This window comes from Corvus kubaryi, unplaced genomic scaffold (genome assembly GCF_017639235.1).
Source record: "Corvus kubaryi isolate FWS band 111438036 unplaced genomic scaffold, C.kubaryi_AGA036_p1.0 66, whole genome shotgun sequence".
Taxonomy (NCBI): Eukaryota; Metazoa; Chordata; class Aves; order Passeriformes; family Corvidae; genus Corvus; species Corvus kubaryi.
In genome coordinates, this window is record NW_024582054.1 from 14,796,361 (window position 1) to 14,820,632 (window position 24,272).

Consider the following 24,272-nt stretch of genomic DNA (forward strand, 5'->3'; position numbering starts at 1 on the left):
GGGCCTCTGCCTTCCTTAGCAGACACCTGTCTTTCAAAACCGAGACACCCATGCACTGAAAATTTCAGTGTGTCTGATATCCCTCTTTTTCATCCTCACTTGGGAGCCTTGGTATGGCATCTGGCTGCAGCTGGCTGGAAGATCACATTCCTCCTGCACACTTGTCTCTCTGTAGGGCAATTACCAAAGGAAGGAGCTGAACCTCAGCCACAAGGAGTTCTCTGAGAAAGAAGGACAGCTCCTGGGACAGAAGCTCAGTAACTTACTACTTTTGCAAAGCCAGGATGTCATGGTTTAGGAACAGCACAAAAAATGTTCTGGTTTAAAATACAGTGTGAAAATTAAATTCTTTAACCTGCTTCCTTCTAATAATGGAGAAAACACTAGGAGAGGCTACAAGATATAATCACTATTTATTGAAAAATAGTAATAACCACAACAACATTAATAAAAGAGTATATAAAAGAGAGAGTATTTTACCCACCAAATAAAGAAAGACACTTTGCAAAGACAGTGCCCAGCATGGTTAACTTTCCAGTTAACCAGCCTGAAAAACAACAGAAAAACAGGGACAAGACAAAAGCTGGTGGGACCTGAGAGAGTTCTGAAACAGGCTGGGGACTCTTTTCCTGGGCCTGACCTTGTGGGAGCAGGACTGGAATGCTCTGGCTGCAGCTTGGGCTATGGCTGCAGCTCCAGCTGCAGTTATTGTGGCTGCAGCTTGGGGTCCACATAGCTCAGCTGGGCTCCACTCCACGTGGCCACTGCTCTCTCCCTTTTTTCTTTTTTTTTTCCTTTTCTCAGAGCAGCATCTCAGGTTCACCAGCTCTAACCTACAGAACCAAACCAGAAAAACTTCAGCTCAGAGAAAGGGGAAAGGCACCGCTGGTGGCAGAGAGGGGCTAGCTCCACCAGGCTGACCCCTGAGCCCAAGCCCAGCAAAAGATGGTGACACTTCCAGCTCCAGCTGCCTGTTGCTGAACCCACACCCCTGCCATGATGTGGGTGGTATGGAATTAAATAGTGCTAGAAACTCCACCACTTTTCTCTATGACCGTGACAAAAACCAGCCTCTTCACTGAGAAAGAAAAAAGCAGAGATTACGGGTTGAGATAGGAACTATTTACTGGAAACAGCAATGAGATAAGAAAATGAGCAGTAACAGCAACAATATTAATAACAAAATTATACAAGAAGAGGATGATTTACATGCAAAGAATGCTCACCAACTGACTCAACATGGCATGACCTCAAGACACAGAATGATGGACTCTCTGGGCCCCTGCTTTTCCTGGCCTGCAAGTCACGCCCACCTTCCTCTGGGACGTGAGAGTCCTGTACTTCCACCCCTGGCAGTGACATGAGGTGGTGAGAATAAAAACCTAGACATGCCTTTTGCTGCCTGTTCTGAGCTTCCCCTCCCAAAGACACTTGCCTCTGCCATGTGCTGTGAACCCCTTTGTTCTAAGCTTGGGCAAAACCAAATGTAACTCAAACTCTTTAGCAGTGTCTGATTGGCCGGTCACCCCGGGTCCGCCCCCAGTCCTCCCCTTTCCCCTTCTCCAAATAAAAGAGAAGATCAAGGAAGGCCCCGCCTCTTTTGGCTCCGCTACCCTTTCTGCGAACATCTCTTGTCGTCTGTTTCTTTTGAAAGCTTCTAACTGTGGGAAATTGAGCGCATGCCCACGTGGGTCCAGGCTCTGCCCCCTCATGGCTACTGCAAAAAAATTAACTTTGTTGTGGCCAAAAGCCAGGACACAGGAGTACAGGCACTGGGGAGCTGGATAGTGTCAGCACAGTGAACATGTATTTCCTTCTCTAGCAAAAGTGCCCCATGACCTGGTAGGTAGTACAAAAAACAGGGCACCCAGATCCAGAGCTTTCTAGCTGGCTCATAGGCTCACCCTCATTGTAGGTGACTCTAGCAGCTGTGAATCATGTATGGGAACACACATGCAGCATGAGAAACCACAGTAACAGAGCAGTCTGTCAGAGAGGAAGAGGCTGAAAGAGGAGAACCCCAGTGCATATAAAGCAGAAAATTGCACTCTACTAAAATTTCACAGGATCAGAACTGTTGTTTGTTTTAAGCTTTGGATTGCAAAGTTCAGGAGCTGTTTCAGTTTTTCTTAAGTAGCCCAAACCTAATGGTTTTAGCCATTGCACAGTAAGAAGCAAGACTAGGAAGGCACAGACTAGGGAAGGAACAAAACTAAGCTGCCTAATCTGCCTATTCAGACAAAGTGAGAACCCAAGTATGCTAGTAGTCCTTCAGAGGAAAAGCAAACAAAACAACTAGTATTTCAATAATCTCAGGTGCTGTTACTACACTGTGAAAGACTAGCATGAATATCTGAATGTCCTTCTTCCCTCAGTATGTTCAACACACATGCTACCATAATGGCCATAAGCATGTGCTGTGAGCATCCAGTGTTCCTTGAGCATCTCAGTAACATAATGCCTTCTGTTTCATTAATGCCTTCCTTCTCCTAGTTCAGTATTTCCATTGATATCTCTTTCTAATAAAACTCTATATTTTTAAAATATGGAACAATTAAAACTGAAGCAAGGACAAGTCAACATGCCCCTGCCTTGAAAAAGCCTGCAGGCAACACAGAGATCAGTACGAAAATGTTTGATCTTCCTAGTCCAGAAAAATGCCTCTCCAAAATTCAAGGTTTTACGTCTCTTCTCTCCTTCCAGCTCACTTGAAGCAGGAGCAGCAGAGATTACTGCAGGATCTGTTTCTTTCTGTTTTGTTTCTTAAAGGAATATTTTTAAGTCAGCTAAATTCACCATCTGCCTCCATCCAACCTTCCATACATGGAAAATTTGGATGAGAAATTCTCTCTGAGAATGCGAAGCAAGTGTTGGCAGCAAGTCCTATCTCTCCCAGTGTCACAGCAGACACAAATGAATTCACACATACCCTGCTCTAAGTAGAACTTACACCTTGAGGTGTGTGATGCATGTGAATTGGCATTGGCACATGTACAGCTGGGCAAAGCTATCAGATGAAGCTGAATTCCTCTCCTCTGCTAATCAAACATAAGCAGGGTGAGTCTTAATATTTTAGATGTGACAAGGAGAATCTGGCCATTTTTCATAGTGAGAAAAACAGACAGTGTCTATTTATAAAAGAAATCCTCCCTCTCTCTACCTTCCTCCTTCACAATGTAAATGATTTGCTAAGAATTTATTCAAGCACAGGATAAACTGTCATTGCCAAAACAGGGCAATGCCACAGCACTACCTAAAATAGAGGAGTATTACCAAGTCCTGGAAAAAGAAAGCCAAAACTGTCTTCTAGTAAGATAGGGTTCAATAATCCCTGAAAGGGCAAAACTGAATCACCAGCTAAAATGCCTCCAGAGATAAGGATTGAGAGCTAATGCATCTTCTTAATCCAAGACCAGACTCTAGGAATTCAGCTCAGAAAAGTCAGCTTGCTTGGAAGCTGCATTCTCAGACATCACCATCCTGAGAGCCTGCAAATGACACTATGGTGGTTGAGGGGCATCTTTAAAGCTATTAATGTAGGCCTGTCTCTGGACCCCTTTGTCTTTGTAAATCACTGCAACCATACCAGTCTTTGGGACTGCTATTTCAGATTATGTAAATAAATGTGTCTGCATGCCTTGTTCTTAACCTGGCTTGAGGTAAAGTCACTAGCTCACCCAGAGGCATTCCTCTCTCTCTGTAGCCACTTAGATTGTCTTAGGAGCTGATAGCACGAAGGACCTAAACGAGGACATGTCTTCTGCTTGCCCAGGCTAACAAAGAAACTTTCTTTCTAATCATGGGAATGGGGACTGCACATGAGGTCCAAGGAGGGGGAGAGATGATGTTCATGCACTAAGAGAGGCACATGGCAATGCCAACCCTGTAACGCCAGACAGCCAGACTTTGTAGCAGGCTGAAGGCAGAGGACCAGCCTGGGCTCTGATCTGCTGTGCTGCCAAGAGGAGCCAAGAGAATGGGAAATGTCCCGAGGGGCACAACCCCAGCCAGAGGGGCCTTACTAGCAAGTACACATTCAAATGCAGCCCACTGCGTCAGCCTCTCCCCGTCACATGACTGAATATGATCCACATCACATCCTTCTGTATGACAGATGTAAGGGACCTGATATGTGGAATTTCACACTAAGAGGCAGAGAGAAACTGAGAAGGTAACTCCACTTGGAAGCTTGCAGACCTCTGTGGGACAGAGACAAGATATGGTGAGATAACAGACAAGCCCATTGAAAGGGACCGCAGTTTTTCCATGTGCCTGCTGAAGAATGGGAAAAAAGGGTCATCCTTGAGGTTACAGTAGGCCTTCTGCTAGACATGACATCCTCATTCTCACCATGTCTGGATCTAGGTCTCTTCTTTTACACATGGCCAGTAATTTCCTGACCACAGAAGATGCCACTGCACTAGTCACAACCATCAGAAAAAACAGATCTCCCTCCAAATTCAAGACTCCAGGACCATACACTACGCATTTTTAGGAAGTGGGTGGATCACAGAGCTGCCCCTTTCCAAGACTGTTTTGCCACTTGCTGTTTGTTTCATTTATTGCATAGTCATTAATAAAAAAAAGCTAGTATTTGACAACCCTTCCAGGAGCCATGAAGAATTTGGCTTTGGTCTAGCTCTGGAGAGGTGCTTGTAGTTTTACCACATTTCACTCCCTTCCATTTTGTAACAGCAGAACTAGAACAAGGAGTGAATTACCACTGGAGGACAAATTCTGTTCATCCCCTGAGCTGTCTTTCTCCAGGGTAACCTAAGATGCTAGATACTGTGAAGTACTTTGATATTCTGTCAGTATGTCTGAGGAATAGAAGATGGATGCTTCAGGGCATTGAAAGCAAGGCAGTTCTGTTTAAAAAAAAATCCAAATCAAACATTAAAGGGCTGGTAGAAAGGAAAAAGAAACCAAAGAGACCAAATCTTAGTATACTCTGTAGCAACATGGGAGCATGACACATATTGTTGTAACCTCATGCGCTGCCTCTATTGCTTCTGAAATAGGAGACTGAGAAATGTTCCTAAGCTCCTGAGTAAGAGCAGGGGTTGCATTGAAGATCAAACTTGGGGAGAGACCTGGGTATGTATTAATCCAATCCTGACCTTCCCATCCATCCACTGGTTCTTCATGGGAGCAGTTACAGAAGGTGTTAGGGGCCTCAGGGCCCTCCATCCACGTTTGGGAGCACCATGATTAAAGGAAAGAGCATTTTCACAAAAATTACATTTGGGACTTGGAACGTAAATACTATGTTCACACTTGAAATAAGCTAAAAATAAAGCTTATGGGCAGTTTTGGACACTCATGTAATGGGTTGTATCTAAGTTACATCTGCATGTGTTTCTTAGTTACTATATTAAATAAAGAAACTAAAAATAAGCAGAATAAATAATATTCATCCATAGTCTTTCCTGAGAGTATCAAGTACTTTCAGCAGAGATCATCTGAAGAACAGGCATTCCCCTAGTGTAAAGATTTTTTCCTGCATAAATTAAGATCAAAGAGAATTATTTTCCAAGTCTGCAAGGAGTCAGGCCTCATTCTTCAAAGGAAAACTAAAACAGGCTGTATGGGTGTAAAGAACTGCATTACAGTAGATGTGGTCCTGCTAGTTTTATTACTAATAACCTAAACAATTAATAAAATTGGAAAGAATAATAAATTTTAGCTAAATTCTAAGACATTAAAAGAGATTATTGAAATGCATTTATTTAATAGGAAACACTTCAGAAACTTCAAGGCAAGGAGTTAATCTTCAACCTAAATCTCACTATGAATCTGCTTTTTAGGGTTAATAGTTGTTCTCTTCACCTCACCCTTGAAAAAGTCTAAATTACCTGGCATTTCACAAGATAAATGGTCAATGGCATAAATTTACAATGACATTTCTGTATCCGAATCAAATGCTTGTAGATAATCATCTCATCTGTCTGACGGATTTCATTCCACCTGTGATGTAGGAAGTCTTGCATTTCAATTCTGAGTAATTGTAAATATACAGTGCCAAAGACCTTATATTGTCTTAAATCTTTGAGAAATTGGTAAAGGTGTTAATCCTTTATAGGAAACTTAAGGAAAGACATAAACAAAAGCCTCTTTTGCCCCTTTTCTCAGTGATGCATGCTTATCTTCACTTTTAAAGAATGAATAATTAGTGTGTCTATAAGAGGAATTTGGAATATGGATCATATCTAGAAACCTTTACATGGGTTTGACAGTACTAGCAATGGTGAAGCAACAGAAAGGCACATTTTTAACAACAGCTTATTCCTTCTGACAACATTTCTAAGCATTACTGTTGCCCACATTCTATTTACAATCTACTCTTTATAGGATTCCAACTTGCAGATACTGGCAATCAAACACTTTCACAAATCATGAATCAAAGTAGCCAGTACATGCTCATCTTCAGCATCACGGTACAAAAGAAACTACTGTTGCTTTTCAGCTGCTTGCATGTTGTTTTTCTGGACTGGACTGACTATGTCAAACATGCAGAAATGCCCAAGCTGGCTCCCTCCAGGTGCTGCCCGACCTCAGCACAGTTTGTTAGGCCAGACATGGTGCTTTGGCTACGCTGCTCCTGAGGTTGCACTGGCAGTCCCCCAGCTTTGCCAGGGGGTCAAACCAGGCTGGCAACCCTGCGGAAAGCCAGCAGCCTTAAAGCCAGGTCAAGCTTTCCTGTGCTGCATTCCCAGGACTAGGTCACTCTGCTACTGTCCATAGTGCAAGGATGTCTGAATGGCTTCTGCAGAGAGCCACTCTGCATCCATCAGACCCTTGGTGCTGAATGAAAGTTAATAAACCCAGCTGGACCCAGACTAGTTCAAGACTGGGCTTGAGTAGTAACAGCCAAGAGCTCCCTGCACAGTAGATGATAAGCTTCTAGATGGATCTACAGAACAGTGGATCTTAAGTTTCAAAAAAAAAGCTGTAAGAATGCATTGATAAACTTTATAAATAAACTTTAGGGAAAAATACAGTGCTTGAACCTCTAACAATGACAGAAACAAAAGCTTTCATGAATTTCCTGAGCTGCCTTGAAACTTTCAACAGTTAAGCATATAACTAACATAATACATGAACAATTCCCCTGTCATCGTGGGTATGAACAAAATCATAGTCGCTTCTTTAAGAGATCAATCAAGGCAAAGTAAAATTTTTAATTATTTAATTTTAATTATTTTTAAAATAATTTAAATTTAGAAGAATAATTTACGGTGACATCACTAATATTCGCATTGATAGCTTACTTTCTAATATTCCAAACCCCTGAATCAAGACACTGTGCTGCTGCCCATTCAGTAAATGTTAAAACATAAAACATGAACTCTGAAATGCTGAGCTGTCACTACCCTGTTTGAAATTCTTAGGAAAAAACAAATGTTGGGCCTTCTTCTGCTGACTGGAACTTCTTCTTAGGGTTACACAATGAAGCAGAGCTTTGCCAGAAGTTCTTTTCATCTAGAGACACCCAGCCCCTTCCCAGAGAGGATCATCTTTCTTGTCTGGGCTATAAAGCTCCATTGCTGGAGATATTAATCCTTTAAGGTCTTGGGTGATTTTTATTTTTATTTTTATTTTTAATTTTTTCAGAACTCTGTGGCACAATGTGGCCATTAACTGTTCAACTTGCAGTCTGCAAGTCCTAACAGAACGGAGAGGAGACCCATCTGGAACTGTCTCAGGGATGAACATGAATCACTTGAAATGCCAAAAATAAGAGATCTTTAGTGTAGACATTTACTAATGAACACCTACCTTGCATTAAGCTAATTTCTATACAAATTAGTAGATCTCTTTCCATCTCAGACATGGAAAAAGAGAATGATGAACACTTACTTATGGTTTGGTCTCCAGGGGTTTCCTGAAAATGAAGAGCAGAGATGGCAGAAGGCACCAACCTTAGGAGAGAATGGCTAATGTATTTAAGAACACAAGAAAGGCTTTGTTGTTCTCTGGGCGTCCACACTGACTGCACTTTCCTTGCCCTCTGTACCACAATGAGTTGAACTTTTACCAAGTTGTGGGATTTGGCATGTTAAATGCATCCTGAATTAGATGTCATCTACAGTGAGGTCAAAGGCTGTATCAGCAAGATCCCCAACAGCATCCAAATCCCATGGAAGTGATTCAGGTGAGCTACTGAATTTGTGTCCTTAGCTCCCTGTACACAGTACATATGCTCCAGACACTTGGAGGGATGGAGGTGCAAAGGGGTAAGTTTTCTTCCAAGTGAGAAATTCAGCCAAGTTCCTTCAGAAAAGTAAATGCACAAAGAGAGTCACAATGTTCACACATCTCAGTACACACAGACTGACTAAACAAAGCCTTTGATCTTCTGGAGAAGCTGCTACCTCGGGATCTTAGAGCACTGAGGAGAAAAAATGGAATGTGAATAGGTATTTGCTCACTGTGTAAAACAAACTGATTGATTTCAGGTCTGATCCAAATGAGTGTCCATCCTCATCACAAGCCCATCCCAATAGGTGACTGTCATAGAACCTTTCACTGACAGCTTTGCTTTAGCATCAAAATTAAAGTGCTTCATAAAGGTAGGACATGGTATTACAAAGGATACAGTATTTACTGTCTGAAATAGACATTACTCAGCTTTTCTAGGTCTGCAGTTTCCATGGATAGCAGCAGATGGTGCTGTCCTCCTTGCTGGAAGCCAACGCAAGAACTTGAGCATTGCTGAGCTAAGTAACACTTTTGCACTACCAGCTCCACTGTGTTTCTTAACTGCTGTGCAGATTTTCAGCTAATTGGGTGAGACTTAGCTGTGGATAAGGTTTCAGATGAACTTAAGCAAAGGCTTGGGCTGTTAGCTCGCATCAAACAACGCTGCTGTGCTTCACAGCTAGTGACACTTGTACTACCATGCTTTGCAGTTTTTAATAGCCATTATGGTTATTCAGCGTATCCTCATTCAAACAGAAGCAAAATTCAAAGAGTAACTAAAGTGATCAGAGATCTGGGGGACAGAACTGTCTGGATTAGACAGCCTAGCCAAGCAGTGGCTGCTAGGATGAGGACCAAATAACCATATGCAATTGTAAGAAAAAGAAAGTCAGGTTTACTACTGAGTCTTGTTTCAAGGCAGAGGGAGAAGGAGGTATAACTGAGAAGAATGGAATTAACCTGAACAAAAGGTCTTTGTTCTGACAAAAGGCTTGACTGCACAAGGAGTCAAGAACTCATCTCTCAGTGATGGGCTGAATAAAAGCAGGACAGATGGAAGAATGAGAGGAGAGCTGGAGGCAGGTATCAGTGGCTGTTTCATGGTCATGCCTGTGTTTTATCTGTGCTTCCAATAGAACTCTTTGAAACAGCACAACCAACAACTCTGAGAACTTTTTTAGGAATATTGATAAGGATGGAAACATAAAGATTTCTGTGGCAGCCTTCTGGAAAGCCCTGATGCAGGTGTGCCTCTGAAAGCATGGCCAGAATGCTCTTCAGGTAGGGTACTGCTCTAGGGAAATCTCTCTGCTCCAGCACAGCTACCAGCCAGCTTTGCCGGCAACATGATGATGCTACTGGGTCCCTTCCAACTCAGACTATTCTGTGATTCTGTGACTGTTCAGGCTAAAAGGCTAAATTCACTCATAGCAAAAGCGGAGCCTAGAATGAGACCAACAGAAATACCATGACACCCAATAAATACTGCAGATGGCATCAAGGATAATGGACCAACTTTAGAATATCACAGACATCCACTGGTTGTATAGGATATACAGGATCTTGATAGACTCTTATGTCTTGCTGCTACAAGAAAGTAAAAAATAGACATCTAAACCCTCACCTGTACAATGGAGTAGACAGTTGTCTACCTGCCAAAACCACTGTGGTGCTTGGGATCAGTAGCAATGGCCAATGATATTCTTTTACAAAAAACAAAACAAAACAAAAAAAAAGGTTTAAATTGCCTCCCCACCACCATTCTGGATTTTTTCTGTCTTTCTTCCTTCATGCACCAGGCCATCTGCTCACCTATTAAAAGACAGCCAGGCCCCACTTGGATATGGAGGATTTTTCTGCTTATAATTACGCAGGTAATTAGCACTTCTAGCGCTAGCACTTCTTCTCTTACCAACAAAGCATCCCACTGAACTGAGTCCACATTGGTGAACTAGTGCACAATCTAGACCAGAATCAGACAGCAATTGTGGATTACAGGTGAGTGACTCCTGGTCCATCTTTCTTTTTTTAATTTCACTCAATACCAAATAAACATAACCTTATTCATCTTAGGATGTGAAGGGACATATGTTTTTGACCAGTCCATGACTTACCTAAGTAAAAGGTAGATGAAAAAACTCGTATGCTTAGAAGTTCTGTTGAATCAAACTACAAGTCTTATTTTCCTATCGGATAAACTTGCCGTGAGAATCCTTCAGGAATCTCAGAGCTGAATGGCATTTTCACCCATTCTAAGCCTAAGATGAGAAGCATCAGCTCAACACTGTCCCCCCTGAAGCCAGAGTAAGATTTGCAAAGACAGCATATCTGTGCTGTCAGAACTTTTCCTCTGTCCTCAGGGACTTTTGGTTTTTTTCCTTCTCTCTGATTTCTCTTCTTAGGAGACCTACTTTTCCCTGGAAACCCGCTTTCAAACTACAGAACTTCTCATTCTCTTGAAAGTGCCTCTTCCTTAGTGCCTGTAGCAATCATGTCCAAGTTCTGAGAGCCTGAGCATTCAGCAGCAAACTCCTAAGAGGCTGTCAGTCGCTGCAGGCTAAACTGCTTGTCATTGGTCCCAAAAGTCCCCCTAGATTTTCAGTCAGTTCTGACATGTGACTCATCAGCTGAAAGCCCTGTTAATCATGCCCAAATATTCCCATCCCTCAGCACATACTAATGGGTTTAAATATATGCTGTAGTCTAGTTTTCAAGCTAGAAGCAATGGGTCCGTTTTCCTCTTAGCCTCCTAATGTTTTCAGAGAGAAGCAAATTACTTTGTTGGGTCCAGTCTTTATTCCTTCACGTATATCAGTGCCATACTAAAAGCATCCCTGCTCAGATGCTAGATGTGCTTTAACCTGGTTAATCTTGAGTCAGAGGTTACATGGGGTTCCCAAGTACTTCAGGCACAACTTACAAAATGGTGGTTAAGCAGTAAGCAGATGAAACTGTTGAAACCCAGTGGCCAGCAAAGACTTAATCTGATGTCATTAATGTGACAGAGTTGATATAAGGGGGAAAATAGATACAGATATGTACCCCTTATCCAGCTCCTTGATGCATTTTAGCACTGTAGCATGTGTGAAATGGTAATATTCACCTTGCAGACAAGAGTCAGAAGAGTTGTGACCTTTGCTGTCCTTACTGTTCCTACCTCAGGCTGTTTCCTCAAGATCCTCTCAGCAGCTTTAAGAACAGAGAAGGTTCACTTTACTAGATTAATACTGGCTCACTTCTTTTCAGTCAGTCACTTGAAAGAGCAGGAGTGAGCACAGAAGCCTGTGGAAGGCAAAATTGAGGAGGAAGAGAGGGAAGTGCCATAAAAATGAAGCAAGGAGGCAGGTCAGACAATGCAAGATTGTATGAGCACCACTGAAAGAAAGCTCAGAGTGGCTCTGGGCTTGGGGAGGCCCAACACTGGGGAGCTCTGATAGTCTTAAGTTATTGAATGTAAAGATGAAGCTGATGTTCCATTGCACAGCAGGTTCCTATACAGTCTGGTCTTTTTCTGTTAAGGAAAGATTGGTCCTTTGAAGCTGGTTACCAAATCTGTCTTGCTCTGTATGCTGACAGTGATGAACTTACTTGCAAAGATGAAGGCAAAAGATGGGAATTGGGAAACTAAAACGCTCATACGTTGTTATTACCTCCTTTTGAGGTAAAGCACATGGACAAAGACTGAGGTAAGGGCCCTGCAGTCATCCCCTGCCACCTTAGCAGATCTGACAGAGGGACCTTTGCAAGAGAAAAAAAATAAATTCATGAGAAACTACAGCTCACGTTGCTTAAAAAGTTATGGGTGATAGAAATTGTCTTTAATACCTCCATGGGAAAAATATGCTAGAAAGATGGAAGACATAACAGATTTTAAATGGCTTAGATACTGTACTTTTTTTAAACCAAAAATAAAAAATACATTTTAGCAGTTCTTAAGAAGGAATTAAAGCCTTGAATATATTAGTAATTATTAAAAAATAGAATCTAGAAAAGGTTAATATGTACAGGAAGTACATTTTGCCATGTGAGCAACTGCCAACATAGACTTTACACCAAAAATCTTGAAGAACTAGGAAAAGTTGGCCACTTTGGGAAGATCAGCCTTTGGTGGAAAGGAAAAGAAGCTAGTTGCAACTTGGTATCTCTTTCCGAATGGAATTCCCATGTAGAAAAAAATGTTTGAAATATCTTGAAACCTTTGATAGAGTTCAGGTGGCTCCAGTGCCTCATCAGAGGTCAAGATGACTGTGGGCATGATGGCATTGGTAATGTCTGCTCAGTAGCCACCTTCAGAAGGCTTCATCTCATTACCCCAGCAGGTCTGTGTCCTCTGATGCCTGTGACTCTTCCAGAATTGACTTGTGATTGCAGTCAGCACCCTCTTCACCTATGGAATATGTGGGGGCTTGAGATGAAGAATCAGAGCAGCATTTGAAATGCTGGCCAGTTTGCACATGCAGGGGTATAAGACTGTGGGGTTTTCTGTTCTTTTCCTAATCCTTCCTGAAAAGTCATTAGTGTTTCTTGACTATTGCTAAACACTGAGGTACATTTTCATAGAAGCTGTTGTGGTTTAACCCCAGCTAGCAATCAAGCCCCAAGCAGCAACTTGCTCACTCCCCCACTAGTGGGATCAGGGAGAGAACTGGAGGGTAAAAAGCTAGAAACTTGTGGGTTGAAATAAAGACAGTTTAATAGGGAAAACAAAAGCCACACATGTAAGCAAAGCAAAACGAGGAATTAATTCACTGCTCCCCATGGGCAGGCAGGTGTTCGGCCATCTCCAGGAGAGCAGGGTCCCATCACACATAATGGTGATTTGGGAAGACAAACACCATCACTCTGAACATCCCTCCCCTCCTCCTCCTTTCCCCCACTTTCTACACTGAGCATGATGTCACAGGGTCTGGAATATCCCTTTGGGCACTTGGGCTCACCAGTCCTGGATGTGACTCTTCCCAACCTCCCATGCACCCCCAACTTCCTCACCAGCTAAGCAGCGTGAAAAGCAGAAAAGGCCTTGGCTCTGTGTAAGCCCTGCTCAGCAATAACAAAAACATCTCTCTGTCATCAACCCTGTGTTCAGCACAAATCCAAAACACAGCCACTGGGAAGAAAATTAACTCTACCCCACCCCTAAGCAGCACAGGAGCGTACACCAAACCTGCAGGACCTTGCACGGGGACTCGGAGAGGGCAGGGAGCGGTCGGTGCCCGTCGCTGGGCTATGGGAGCCCTCAGCCCCAGCCGGCCCCGCTAGCACCGCGCTCGGCGGGACAGGCCCCGGGGCCCGGCAGTGCCCGCGCCGGCCGCCAGGTGTCAGCACAGCCTCGCCCGGAGCCTGTTCTCACGGACTCATCCACTGGCCCGGGCTGGAAACGAGCTTAAACATCATCTACTTCCAACCCCCCGTCGTTGACATACATACACCTTCCACTAGATCAGGTTGCTTAGAGCTCCATTAAACCTTAAACACTTCCAGGCATGGGGCATGCACAACTGCTCTGGGCAACCTGTTCCAGTGTCTCACCACCCTCACAGCAAAGAATTTTTTACTAATGTCTAATCTGAACCTACTCGCTCTCAGTTTGACGTCATTCCCCCTTGTCCCGTCACTACACAACCTTATAAGAGGTCTCTCTCCAGCTTTCCAGGAGGCTCCCTTCAGGTAATGGAAGGCCACAATTGGGTCGCCCTAATGCCTTCTCTTTTCCAAGCTGAACAGTGCCAATTCTTTTAGCCTTTCATCAAAGGAGAGGTGCTCCATCCCTCTAATTAACTTGGTGGCCCTCCTTTGGACTCACACCAACAGGTCCTTCTTGTGCTGTGGACCCCAGAACCAGATGCAGGTGGGGTCTCACCAGAGCTACTCTTCCCGCAACTACTTCATTGCTGCTTTCCTGTGAAGGACAACCAGCAGGAGCATCATTTTAACTGTTGTACAATGTTCCTCCAGCATCCTGCTCCAGAGGCTGGTGGGTCAGTGAGCAGTGGCTGTGACATGTTTTGTGCTGGACTCACTGGGGCTGTGGTTGAGGAACTGAAGATACCTGACAATTGGTCCATACATGATGTGACAACTCTGCCATTGCTTGTTGGCCCACATGTGTGATGTGTACAGAGAGGAGTCACTGCTACAGGACAGTCTTAGTATCTCTTGGACCCGCCGAAGTTACAGCAGCTGATCCACAGACCTGAGTGTAGATACTCTGCATTGCTGGGGCTGTTGTTTAAAACAGGTCATGTCCTAGGATGTTCTTCAGTGGCTCCAAGTCTGTCGACAAACTGTTCACCATTCCCTGGCTATACCAGTGAAAAATATCCATGCCTCTCTCTCCCCCTCAGCCCCAAGAAATCCTTTTTTGAATCTTTTTTTTCAGCTTAAGAGGCATAAAATGAAATACCAACATATGCAGACTCAGAATTAAGGCCAGAGAGTTGTGAACATCTAATGTTTTTATATTTGCACAAAAAAAATAAAAGAGTAGGGGTTTTTTTGCATGACACAATTATTGTTACATAACAGAAAACAAGATTTGCAGCATCCCAGATTTTCCTTTGAAATGAGCTTCCTGGCTTATCAGCAGGCAGATGCTCTATGGTCAGTTAAGCTGGATCAGGAGTGAGAAGTTTCTCACGTGTTTCCAGAGTGGAATATAAGGCAAAGAAAACAATAGGATCTCAGGATACCTGATGGCAGAGAGTGAAGGTCCTGCTTCACTGTCCTTACAGCACCGTTTGTTGTACAGGAAAAGGGTGCACTTTGGAGTAGAGGAGTAGCACATAGACACTGTTCAGTATCTTTGGTGTTTTCTTCCCACAGTGTCTTGGGCTTGCATATGTTACACATGGATCTTTATCTTATGCAAAGTGCTGTTGTGTATTAGTCACGCATTACTATCCCACTTAGGTTTGCACAGAGTCAGATGCCCAGTTAAACTGATTTGTTCAATTATCACCCTTAAGTTTCTAGATTAGCTACAGCCATCAAAAATCTTCTGTAAGAAAACAACATAATCAAATAGAGATGGGAACTGGCCTGCGGCAGGTGTCGCTTTAATTTATTTGAGTGTCCACTTAAACTCCAGAGCGACAACAATGTGGCAGCTAGATTGTACCTTTACACCAGGAAAAACCTGCAGGGAGATTGGATGGTTTCTTTCAGCTGAAGAATTTGAGACCACATTTTCATTCCAGAAGGGCTTGATAAATAAAAATTATTTATTTTGCTGGACACAAAATTGAAAGAGATTGAATCTCTGGGAAGGAACTAGATGCAACCTTCTGTCCTACTATGTGGCTTGATGCAACTAAAATTGAGAGTGAAGATTTTGGTCACATGCAAGCAGTGTGGTAGAGGGATGTAGTTGCAGTTTGTATTGTGCAGATCTCTGAGCATTCTCAGATCAATAGGGCTTTTTTAAGCTTGGTGGCAGCATTTGTCCTCTTGCTGGGAATTCGGGGATAAACTCTGGTAAGACACTGAGCAGGGGCGGTTGGGGAGTGGAACATGAATTGCTTTGCTGATCCTGCACCTGCGAAATGGCGCAGAAGGAACTGGTTTGGCTAGCATAAATTAAGGCAGCTCTGAGACTCATCTAACATATCTCAGGAATTCAGCCTGCCAGCACAAAATTAGACAGTGTAAAAAGCTGGCTAAACACTACATATCTTCCATAGCTTCTGAGAGTCACACAGCCAAGTGACATTGTCAGAGCTCTTCAATATTAGAAAGAAAATAACAGTTTAAGTAATATGCTTTGAAAACACAACATGCCTACCAGGGTATTTAATGTGTTAGCTAGTTTAGATGAACCTTTGTATGTCTTGCAAGGAAAATAATCTTTTTGTAATGAATCCCATCCAGCAGAAAGAAACTCCATTCAGACTAATTTCCTTGGCACCACCACAATACTTAGGACAACATATAAGACATCATAGAGACATCACTAATTAGAATCTCTGGAAAACTCAAAATAAGTATAAAGACTAATGTTTTACGACAAACTATCTCAGCTTATTCAGACTGAAGATCTTTGATCTGTCTAGCTGAACTGACCTACAGGTTTTTGGCTTTAGCTGCAAAGGAGAAATCTCATGGGCTGCTGAAGCAGGTACACTAAGCCTAGTCTTCCTCTTTTAAACTTAGATCAATAGTTCTTTGTTTCAGTAGCCTCCCATCCATATAAGGAGTGGTCAGTGTATATCAGTGGACATGCGCCCTATGCAAAAGGGCTTCTTGCAGCCATGCACAAAATCAAGCATCATAGGACTGGGAGCATGCCATGTACAAGGTACTGGTCAGTGCAACTCAGATGCTTCAGGCCCCTCACCTGACTCTGTTACAGCAAAGTTACAGAATCTGAAGAGATGATGGAGTGAAAATTTGCAAGAACAAAGTTTAATTTTTTCAGCATGAAGCAGCAGATTCGAGTTAATTGACTGGTACTAATGGTTTTTACAAGACACTGGTAAAGGTCGAGATCATAATAGACATTTCAGCTCCTGAAGATTTATGTTATAGTTGTTCTTTTCTTCTTAAGCGGGTGAGTCCTTATCCATCAACAATACTGAAGCTCTTCCAGAGTTTCTTAACCCAGAGAGCCCAACCGAAAAGACTTCCTTCTGAATTTGGCCCAACAGAGAATTCAATCAAGCCATAGTTCATTCCTTGCCACCCTCTCTTTCTTGTAGGCTGCTGAGATGGCAGCCAGACACATGCCACAGACCTGACAGATTGGTCTTCCGGACATTTCATGAAGACCTTAGTTACCTCACTGATGTGCAAATTAGCTGTGTATCTCTCAAGGGACAAATATGCCAGCTTTCATGGCCTTATGGGAAGGGGGTACCTGATCACGTTACAGGAGGACAAGAAAATAATGTTCTGCCATGTAATCTTATTCACAGGATCGCCCTTTCAGGAAACTGAGTATGTGCATTTCATGGTGGTCTGTGTTTCCTTCTGGGGTCACAGGATAAAGTGGCCATATAATGGAGAAGGTCTTCAGGATATGATCCTCCATAAGGGACTGAGACTAGATCTAGTCATGATCTTCCCCTGTAATGGAAAATCAAGCCATTTCAACCGTCCTCTTTGCCAGTGGTTTCTCCCCACCCCATCTTTTTGTGGATCTGCAGTGGGAGCCAGCTACACGGGGTACGGTCGCTGAGGATTCAAGCAGCGAGCGCACGTCGAGTCGAGGGTGTTGCAGAGCGCTCAGCGCCGCCACCGACCCTCTCTCGAGTCACCGTGAGGGCACGGACGTGTCCATGCACCGGCCCCTGTGAGCAAGTGTCTACGCCTTAGCAGCAGCAGGAAACTTGCTTCTCCACCCTAGAGCTGCACTTTTGCCTGCTTTTTCCCCCTTCCCAGCGAGCAGAGGGCGCTCCGCCCTCAGAAGTGGGACTTCGTCACATTCCTGGGATGTAGCTAAACCACACGCACACATGTACACACTAGGAGACAAAAAACCCGAGCTCAAAACTGCGAGCTGAGAAAAGGGTGGTTGAAAGCCTCGGAAGCCCAGGCAGGCAGCAGCGGGCGAGGCGGGCAGGGTGCGGGAGGCCCGGGCGGCGCAGCGCCCGCGCCCCGCCAAGGGCAGCCTCTGCCCGGTCCCCGCACCGCCCAGCGGGATATTCCCGCTCCCACCTTATTGTGCGGCGCAGCGGAGGAGCCACAATGCGAGCTACTCTCTGGGGGGATGGGGAGTGGGAGGTGGGGGGGTGGAGACAGACACAGGCGGAGTCAGGGCTCAAATTCTTGAACCTTTCACATCCTTTCTGTAATTTGAAACATACTTGTTCCCATGCCAGAACCCTTTTTTCTTTTTTTCTTTTTTCTTTTTTTTTCTTTTTTAAATTCCTTCCTTGAGGCTGTGGAAATACATTCAGAGAAGAAAAAGAAAAAGAGAGAAAGAAAGTAAAGAAAGAAACGAAGGGGAAAAGCAAGTCCACTACTTATCAGAAGCTCCACAACAAAACAGAGAAACGTGAGAGCCCGGCCCTCCCCAAGCACAACTGCTCGCGGGCTCAGATTTCCTTTCGGAGGGGTCATGGCTGCTGCAGTCACGGGTTTGGAACGCAGCTGGTCCTGCCTGCAACAGGGAGAAAAAATCCTGGCCCTTCTGCAAACGGCATTTGCCTCCTTTCGCTTCACAAGCTCATTGTGCTCAGAGGAAAGGAAGCCATTTGCAAAACGCTTGGGGCACTGGATCCCGGTCATCTTCAGTGGGTCATTCCCCCTCACCACTCCCAGCCCCTTCCATTCACCCTCCCAGATGGCCTGGGAGGGAAGGGACATATGCATATCCCTCTCCTGTGCACTTCAGGTCACACACCTATAAGCACTGCAGTTTATCTCAGCGTGATTAGTATGGGGTGTACACATATGAGAGAGGAAAAGTGGCTGAAAACTGGCTGAAACATTTCGAATGTCCCTAATCACCCAAAAGGGACAAAGCAGCATGGAGTAGCACAGAGCACTCTCTTGCATCAGCCGGGCCACACTGCCCACTCCTTTCCCCCTGGGTAAACCACAGCAGGTGATTGTGCTGGTGCAGCGGGTATTTTTGTTTGCTTTGTGTAAGGAAGTAACAATTACCAGCGACAATAAATGCCTCCTGGAGTCAGAAGTGACCTGTAGCTCTTCAGTTGCTGACAGTTGCAGTGCAGCTGCCTTGCCAGTGCTGGAGCACGGCTGCTAAACTGACAGGAGCACCTACCCCTCTTCCCTCCACTCAGGGAGTCACACCCTAGTCTTTCAAACCAGAAAAACAAGGATGAGGAGATAAGCTTTCATTTTTCACTGCCATTGTCATAGGTCATAACTGTGTTAATGTGCTATCATGTTGTTTACATGTGATGTATATGGATGGATGTGAACAATCCTTAAGAAGGCATGAGATTTTCCAGGAGAGACTCAAGTGGGCACATGTATATCACCTGAAGCAGCTGGATGAGTGCCTCACCAGGAGTCACCTCTGTACACAGGGGAGAAGCCATCCAGAGGGAAGGGCAGTCCGTGTGCACAGGATATAGTCCTTACATGCTGTACTACTCCTCTGTCGCAGCCCCTGCTCTGCAGACCTGGGGCCAGTTGAGGAACTTGGAGAGTATTTATGTTTCCTTGGGTTTATAGCTAGAGAAGGAGGTACAGTACTCTCTGGAAGGCAGAGATGGGGCAGATACATTTATTTATTTTATTGGAAGGGACAGTGTGACATTTCAGGGTTTCCCCATAGCCTTTCAGCCACGTGCCCCATGTACGACAGCAATTAGATTATGCCCACTGGGGAACTCCTCTCCTTAATCCAGCTCCTGGCACTACAAGACACCACACTGATTTTTGCAGATTGGCAGGAAACACCACGAAGCTCCTGTGTGCTTAAATACTTCACATTACAGAGAAAATGCTGTTCTGGCTGCCTGAGACACTGCAGCATTTGGGCTCCCTCTCTTTGAGAAGATAAAGCATCCTGATAGCTTTGCTGTGTTTATGCTGAAACTCTCAAGACAGTCTTTGTCTCTGAGCAGGTCATTTGGGGCTCACAGCTTCTTGTGAATGTTGCTCTCAGATGGAAGCCATCCTGCTCAGGGTATCCCCACCGTTGCTTTGTGACCATCCTGTGCTCTCAGCCTGGATTGCGGCTTTTTAGCCAATACAACTGCAGCATAGTGTCTTGGTAATCACATTTCAAATGTGATTTGCAAATCACACTTTGCAAATAAGCCTTAGCTACAAACACAAATGCTCTGCTGATTTTTTCTTAGGCATCATGGATACTAAAGGGTTATTAGGGCTCTGTTCAAGCCTACGTTGTCAGTCCCCACCCTTCTCTAGATTGTTATGCAAGCCCAGTTGGAGTTGCTATTAAATATGAGACAAGACCTCAGTTAAATATGTATCAAGTTACAGATTTCTAGGGTGTTACCAAGTTTTTAGAGATACCACATGTGACTCACTGAACTAGATGACAGACTATGAAATAAGTTATTTCATCTGGTCATATTTATCTGAGCATGTTTGTCCTGCCTGTTTTTTTCAGGTATCACTGTCTCATAGGTAGCAAGCAGGCAAAATGAAATCTGTTCCTACAGGTATTGCTCTCTGCAGTTCATTTTTACTGTATTCCAGTCACACATACTTGATCATACCCTGGTTAGCTGAAATGAAACAATTCAGTCCCCTCTGATGGAAAGATTTTGGAGGAAGACACCTAGATATCTTTGGGACATTGTTCAGTGGACAAAATCTGTAGATTGGACTCCTGTCCTAATCCAAATGGTGTGTTAAGAAATTATGTAGAAGAATCAGCATTTGTCATTTTTCCAGAAAATAAAATGTCCTGGAGTGTGCTTTTCCTCCCTGGCTGCTTCCCTGTACCCATCACAAGTCCCAGGCACCATCTGTGAACCTCTGCCAGAGCTCCTGACCTAAAACTAACAGCATGCCAAAGGTAAATGGGCCAGAGCTTTAGTCTGCAGCTTGTCGCTGTTGGAGTGTTGGGCACCTCTAAAGGGATAAGTCCTTCAAAAAGGTAGCTGAAAATTCTCCTTACATAGGGAAATCTCTGTCAGATGCTAGCTAAGAGAGGCATCCTACCCATCTGGCCATACTGCAGAGACAGGTGGCGTTTAGGCCACAAGCCAAGAGCTCCTTAGCTGTTCAAACTGGGGACCTTCGTATCTTCAAGACTGAAGGCAAGTAAGAGAAGTTCTTATCTCTCTTTGTCCCTATATCAGATCCTAGTCTTAGGGCATATGGCTGGGATAGACATGCCAATAGCTGCAGGCAGAAGAAACCTTCTGTTTTATAAATACCAGCTTCCACCCAATTGCCTTTTACATACTAGGCTGGTTTTTCATTGGTGAAGTGAGTTTGAAGAAGAGAATAGGACAGTAAGAAAATGCAGCCCACAGTGAGAGGCAGTGAAGAAGAAAAGACTAACATGACCTCAAAGAAAAGAGCTTAGACTCTCTGCTGACAGAACTTTGCAGGGGTGGAGAGGGGACAGGTTATAACAGGCTGGCTGGAGTCACAGAAGTGCTGGGAGATGGAGGGGTGAAAACTTGGGAGCATATTCTCTCCAATGACTTCAAGCTCTGTGCAAAGGAGTGTGCACTGCTTCATGAGGGGTGAATTGCTTTAGTAGACTTGTCTTCTCTGCTAGCCTCTAGAAACTGGTTCCTTTAGAAGAGATAAGAGCATGTAGGCAGACTTGAAATGAGGACAGGAATCCTGAACTCAGCATGACTTCTAATTGCTTGTTCCAGACACAGGCTGTGACTCCATTCCAGGCTCTGGGAAGTCCAAAGGACAATTAAGCCGCACAAGAGGGATCCTCCTGCATCCCTGCATAACACAGAAGCAAGGTGGTCTCTGGGTGACAGCAAGGTTCAGGGTGGCAGGGATTCTTGACCCTTTAACAATGACTTGCAGTGAAACATTTTGGCTGATAAGTCTCTTTCTCCCTCTGATTTTATCTTCTCTTTTAGAAAATGGTGCAAATAAAGCTGAGCTGCCTCATAGCGTGTGGATATCTGTACTATCCTAAACAGCCCTCCAAGGAGGGGAGTAAAAAAGGGTAAAGGACTAATATGAGTCTTTGCAATGATCTGTATTCATGCCAGGAAAAAGTATGATCCGCAGTCCTGTTCCAGATCAATTCCCCAGCCTGTTCCAGTCAGCTGTGACTTTTGTTAATGCCTGTCCTGGGGCTAGAAGAAGGCACAGCCAACAGTTCAGTTTGCTTTGACAGGACTGAGCCCTGCCTGAAAACACTAGGAAACCTTCTGAGTCAGCAGCTCACTTGCTCCTACTCTTGGAATAGCTGAGATTCCCGGACACAGTAACTTGACTCTACTCCTGGCTCAGGGCAGCCACAAGCTGAAAGGCAAAATAAAATCCCCTCCTGGCCCATTAACGAGGCCTTTTCTGGGTTCAGGAGAAACCAGTCTGACTGATGAACTCCCCTGGCTCAGGGGCTCTGGCTGGGGCTGGGAGAGTTATTCTTTCCTTATTCAGCAGACAGGAGGATGTTAATGGAGAGCATATGGGAGGGGAGGGAGTACTGTGGATATTGCTGGAGGACAGCCAGACTGCATCAAACCCCCAAGAAGCCTATTCTCCATCCGGGCATTGCTAAAACAGGCCATGGAGAGACGAGAAGTCCAGCTGTGATATGGGGGAGTTAGGAAAAAAGCCCTCTGCCTTCCCCAGCTTTTTCACTCCCACTCCTAATGGGACAATGGGGCAGTATTGTCACATAGCCCTGTAGGCATGGTATTCATAGTGGAAGCCTTTCTGGGGAAGAGCACGCTTCAGCCAGGCACCCTGTCCTGAGAGTCATGCTACTTCAGGGAAGCAAGAACTGCCTCTGTGCTTGAAAATGCCATATAATTTATGGTGCTATAGAAATGATGAATTACAACAGTCCTACAGTACAGAGATGGAAAAGCCCTGTTAAGTTCTCCAGCCCATCTCCCAGAGCTGATGCAGTTGCCTCTCAAACATTTCCTGTGTCTGTCTGGACATGTTTAGAACAAGCAAGCAACTGAGGTTCATTTATTTTTCGCTTCTTAATTCTACTTTAAAAATAACCCCCAATGTGATTAATGTAGTGTGCATTGCCCAGCCACTTGGATACTTCAAGCAGGATGGAACAGGGTGCACCAAAGGTAGTCCACATCTGTCTTACCTTAAAGATAAAATGGAGGACTAGCTAGCGAAGACTTGATCACAGCTTGAACTAAGAAACTTGCCATTAAGTAGGAGGGCAGCTAGAATCAGCTCTGGTAAAAATTAGGTGTGTCCTTTTTGGCTCCTGACAATTGTAATGTAGCCCTAACTGAGGCAGATTTTGGGTATCCATGATGCTTGGCCTTGCATCATTCACCAGAACTTAATTAACTAAGGAGCCTGGCTTGTTTAGCCTAGTGAAGGGGTATATAATTGCAATCTATAAATAAATACTTCAGGGAGTGAGCACATGGGGAGGAGAAAAAAGCTATTTAAAGATAAAGGACAATGCTGGCACAAGAAGAAATGGGTGTAAAGTAGCTATGCATACATTTAGGCTAGGGATTTTCAGGTTTCTAATGCTGAACACATTGATGCTCTGTGAAGGCCAGTCAACGGGTTTGGTAAGGCCAAAAGTCAAAGTCAAGTCTGGTTTTAAGAGGTAGCTAAACACATTTACTCAGCCGATTGTACAAAATGGCTGGCTGTGCAAGGAAAGGAGCTGGACTTGGGAAGCCAAGAAGCAATGTCCTGAGGCTTTTTGGGCTGCAGTAAGTACAGGATGAGTTCTGGCTAACCAGCTGCAGGCCCCAGTTGGAGCAAGGTGGGGAAAAATAGAAGACTAATAAAAGCTGAGAAATTTCAACTGCACCTTCACACTGCCTTCCAGTACCTGAAGGGGCCTCCAAGAAGGATGGAGGGCATGTAGTGACAGGACAAGGGGCAACAGTTTTTAAGTGCAAGAAGGTAAGTTTAGATTGGCTATAAGGAAGAAACTTTTTACAATGAGAGTAGTGAGGCACGGGTACATGTTGCCCAGAGAAGATGTGGATGCCCAATCCCTGGTAGAGTTCAAGGCCGGGTTGGAGCAACCTGGTCTAGTGGAAGGTGTCACTGCCCAAGGCAGTGAAAGGCAAAATAAATTAATAAGTTAATTAATTAATTAATTAGATAGAATTAGATGGTTTTTAAGGCCCCTTCCAACCCAAACCATTCTATGATTCCATGATGATTCTATAAAGCATAGCAGGCAGATTATAAATCCAGGTAAAACTGGAAACTGAGACTAACCCCTCTCCAAGGACTATGATGGCTGGCTTGGTTTAGAGAGGTTTATGGGGGCAGGAGGAGATTACAAACAACAGGCAGTAAAAAGTATCTGTAATCTGTTTGTGTGAAAACCTAGGCAAGAGAAAATAAGAAAAGAAATAATGATTGGTTTTCCTGTGAGCAGTTGAGGTTGGGAAGCCCTTAAATTTTGTTTTGCCATCCTTAGAGGCAAAAAGATCTCCTCAGCCAGAAAACCTTAAGTCATGAGAACACCTTGTCAT

General features: G+C 44.2%; 1 protein-coding gene and 2 long non-coding RNA genes across 4 annotated transcripts in view; 1 reads left to right on the forward strand and 2 right to left on the reverse strand.

Annotated features, from left to right (window-relative positions):
• LRRC74A (leucine rich repeat containing 74A) overlaps positions 1 to 11,571 on the forward strand; it is a 32,541-nt gene extending 20,970 nt beyond the window's left edge. The window contains 8 exon segments of the mRNA XM_042047277.1: positions 176 to 257; positions 4,308 to 4,485; positions 8,069 to 8,121; positions 8,124 to 8,155; positions 8,913 to 8,974; positions 9,354 to 9,447; positions 10,100 to 10,200; positions 11,453 to 11,571. Coding sequence (XP_041903211.1) covers positions 176 to 257; positions 4,308 to 4,485; positions 8,069 to 8,121; positions 8,124 to 8,155; positions 8,913 to 8,974; positions 9,354 to 9,447; positions 10,100 to 10,200; positions 11,453 to 11,528 — 678 coding nt within the window. The 3' untranslated portion in view covers positions 11,529 to 11,571.
• On the reverse strand, positions 395 to 1,520 carry LOC121674132. The gene is made up of 2 exons (XR_006019462.1): positions 1,227 to 1,520; positions 395 to 833 (listed from the first exon to the last, which is right to left on the reverse strand). It is a non-coding gene; the product is annotated as an uncharacterized LOC121674132 (long non-coding RNA).
• Positions 11,572 to 11,998: 427 nt separating the features above from the next.
• Positions 11,999 to 13,480, reverse strand: LOC121674133. 2 transcript variants are annotated; one of them, XR_006019463.1, is made up of 2 exons: positions 13,367 to 13,480; positions 11,999 to 12,589 (listed from the first exon to the last, which is right to left on the reverse strand). It is a non-coding gene; the product is annotated as an uncharacterized LOC121674133 (long non-coding RNA). The 2 variants fall into 2 exon arrangements; XR_006019464.1 differs by having other exon boundaries at positions 13,360 to 13,480.
• Between the last annotated feature and the right edge of the window lie 10,792 nt (positions 13,481 to 24,272).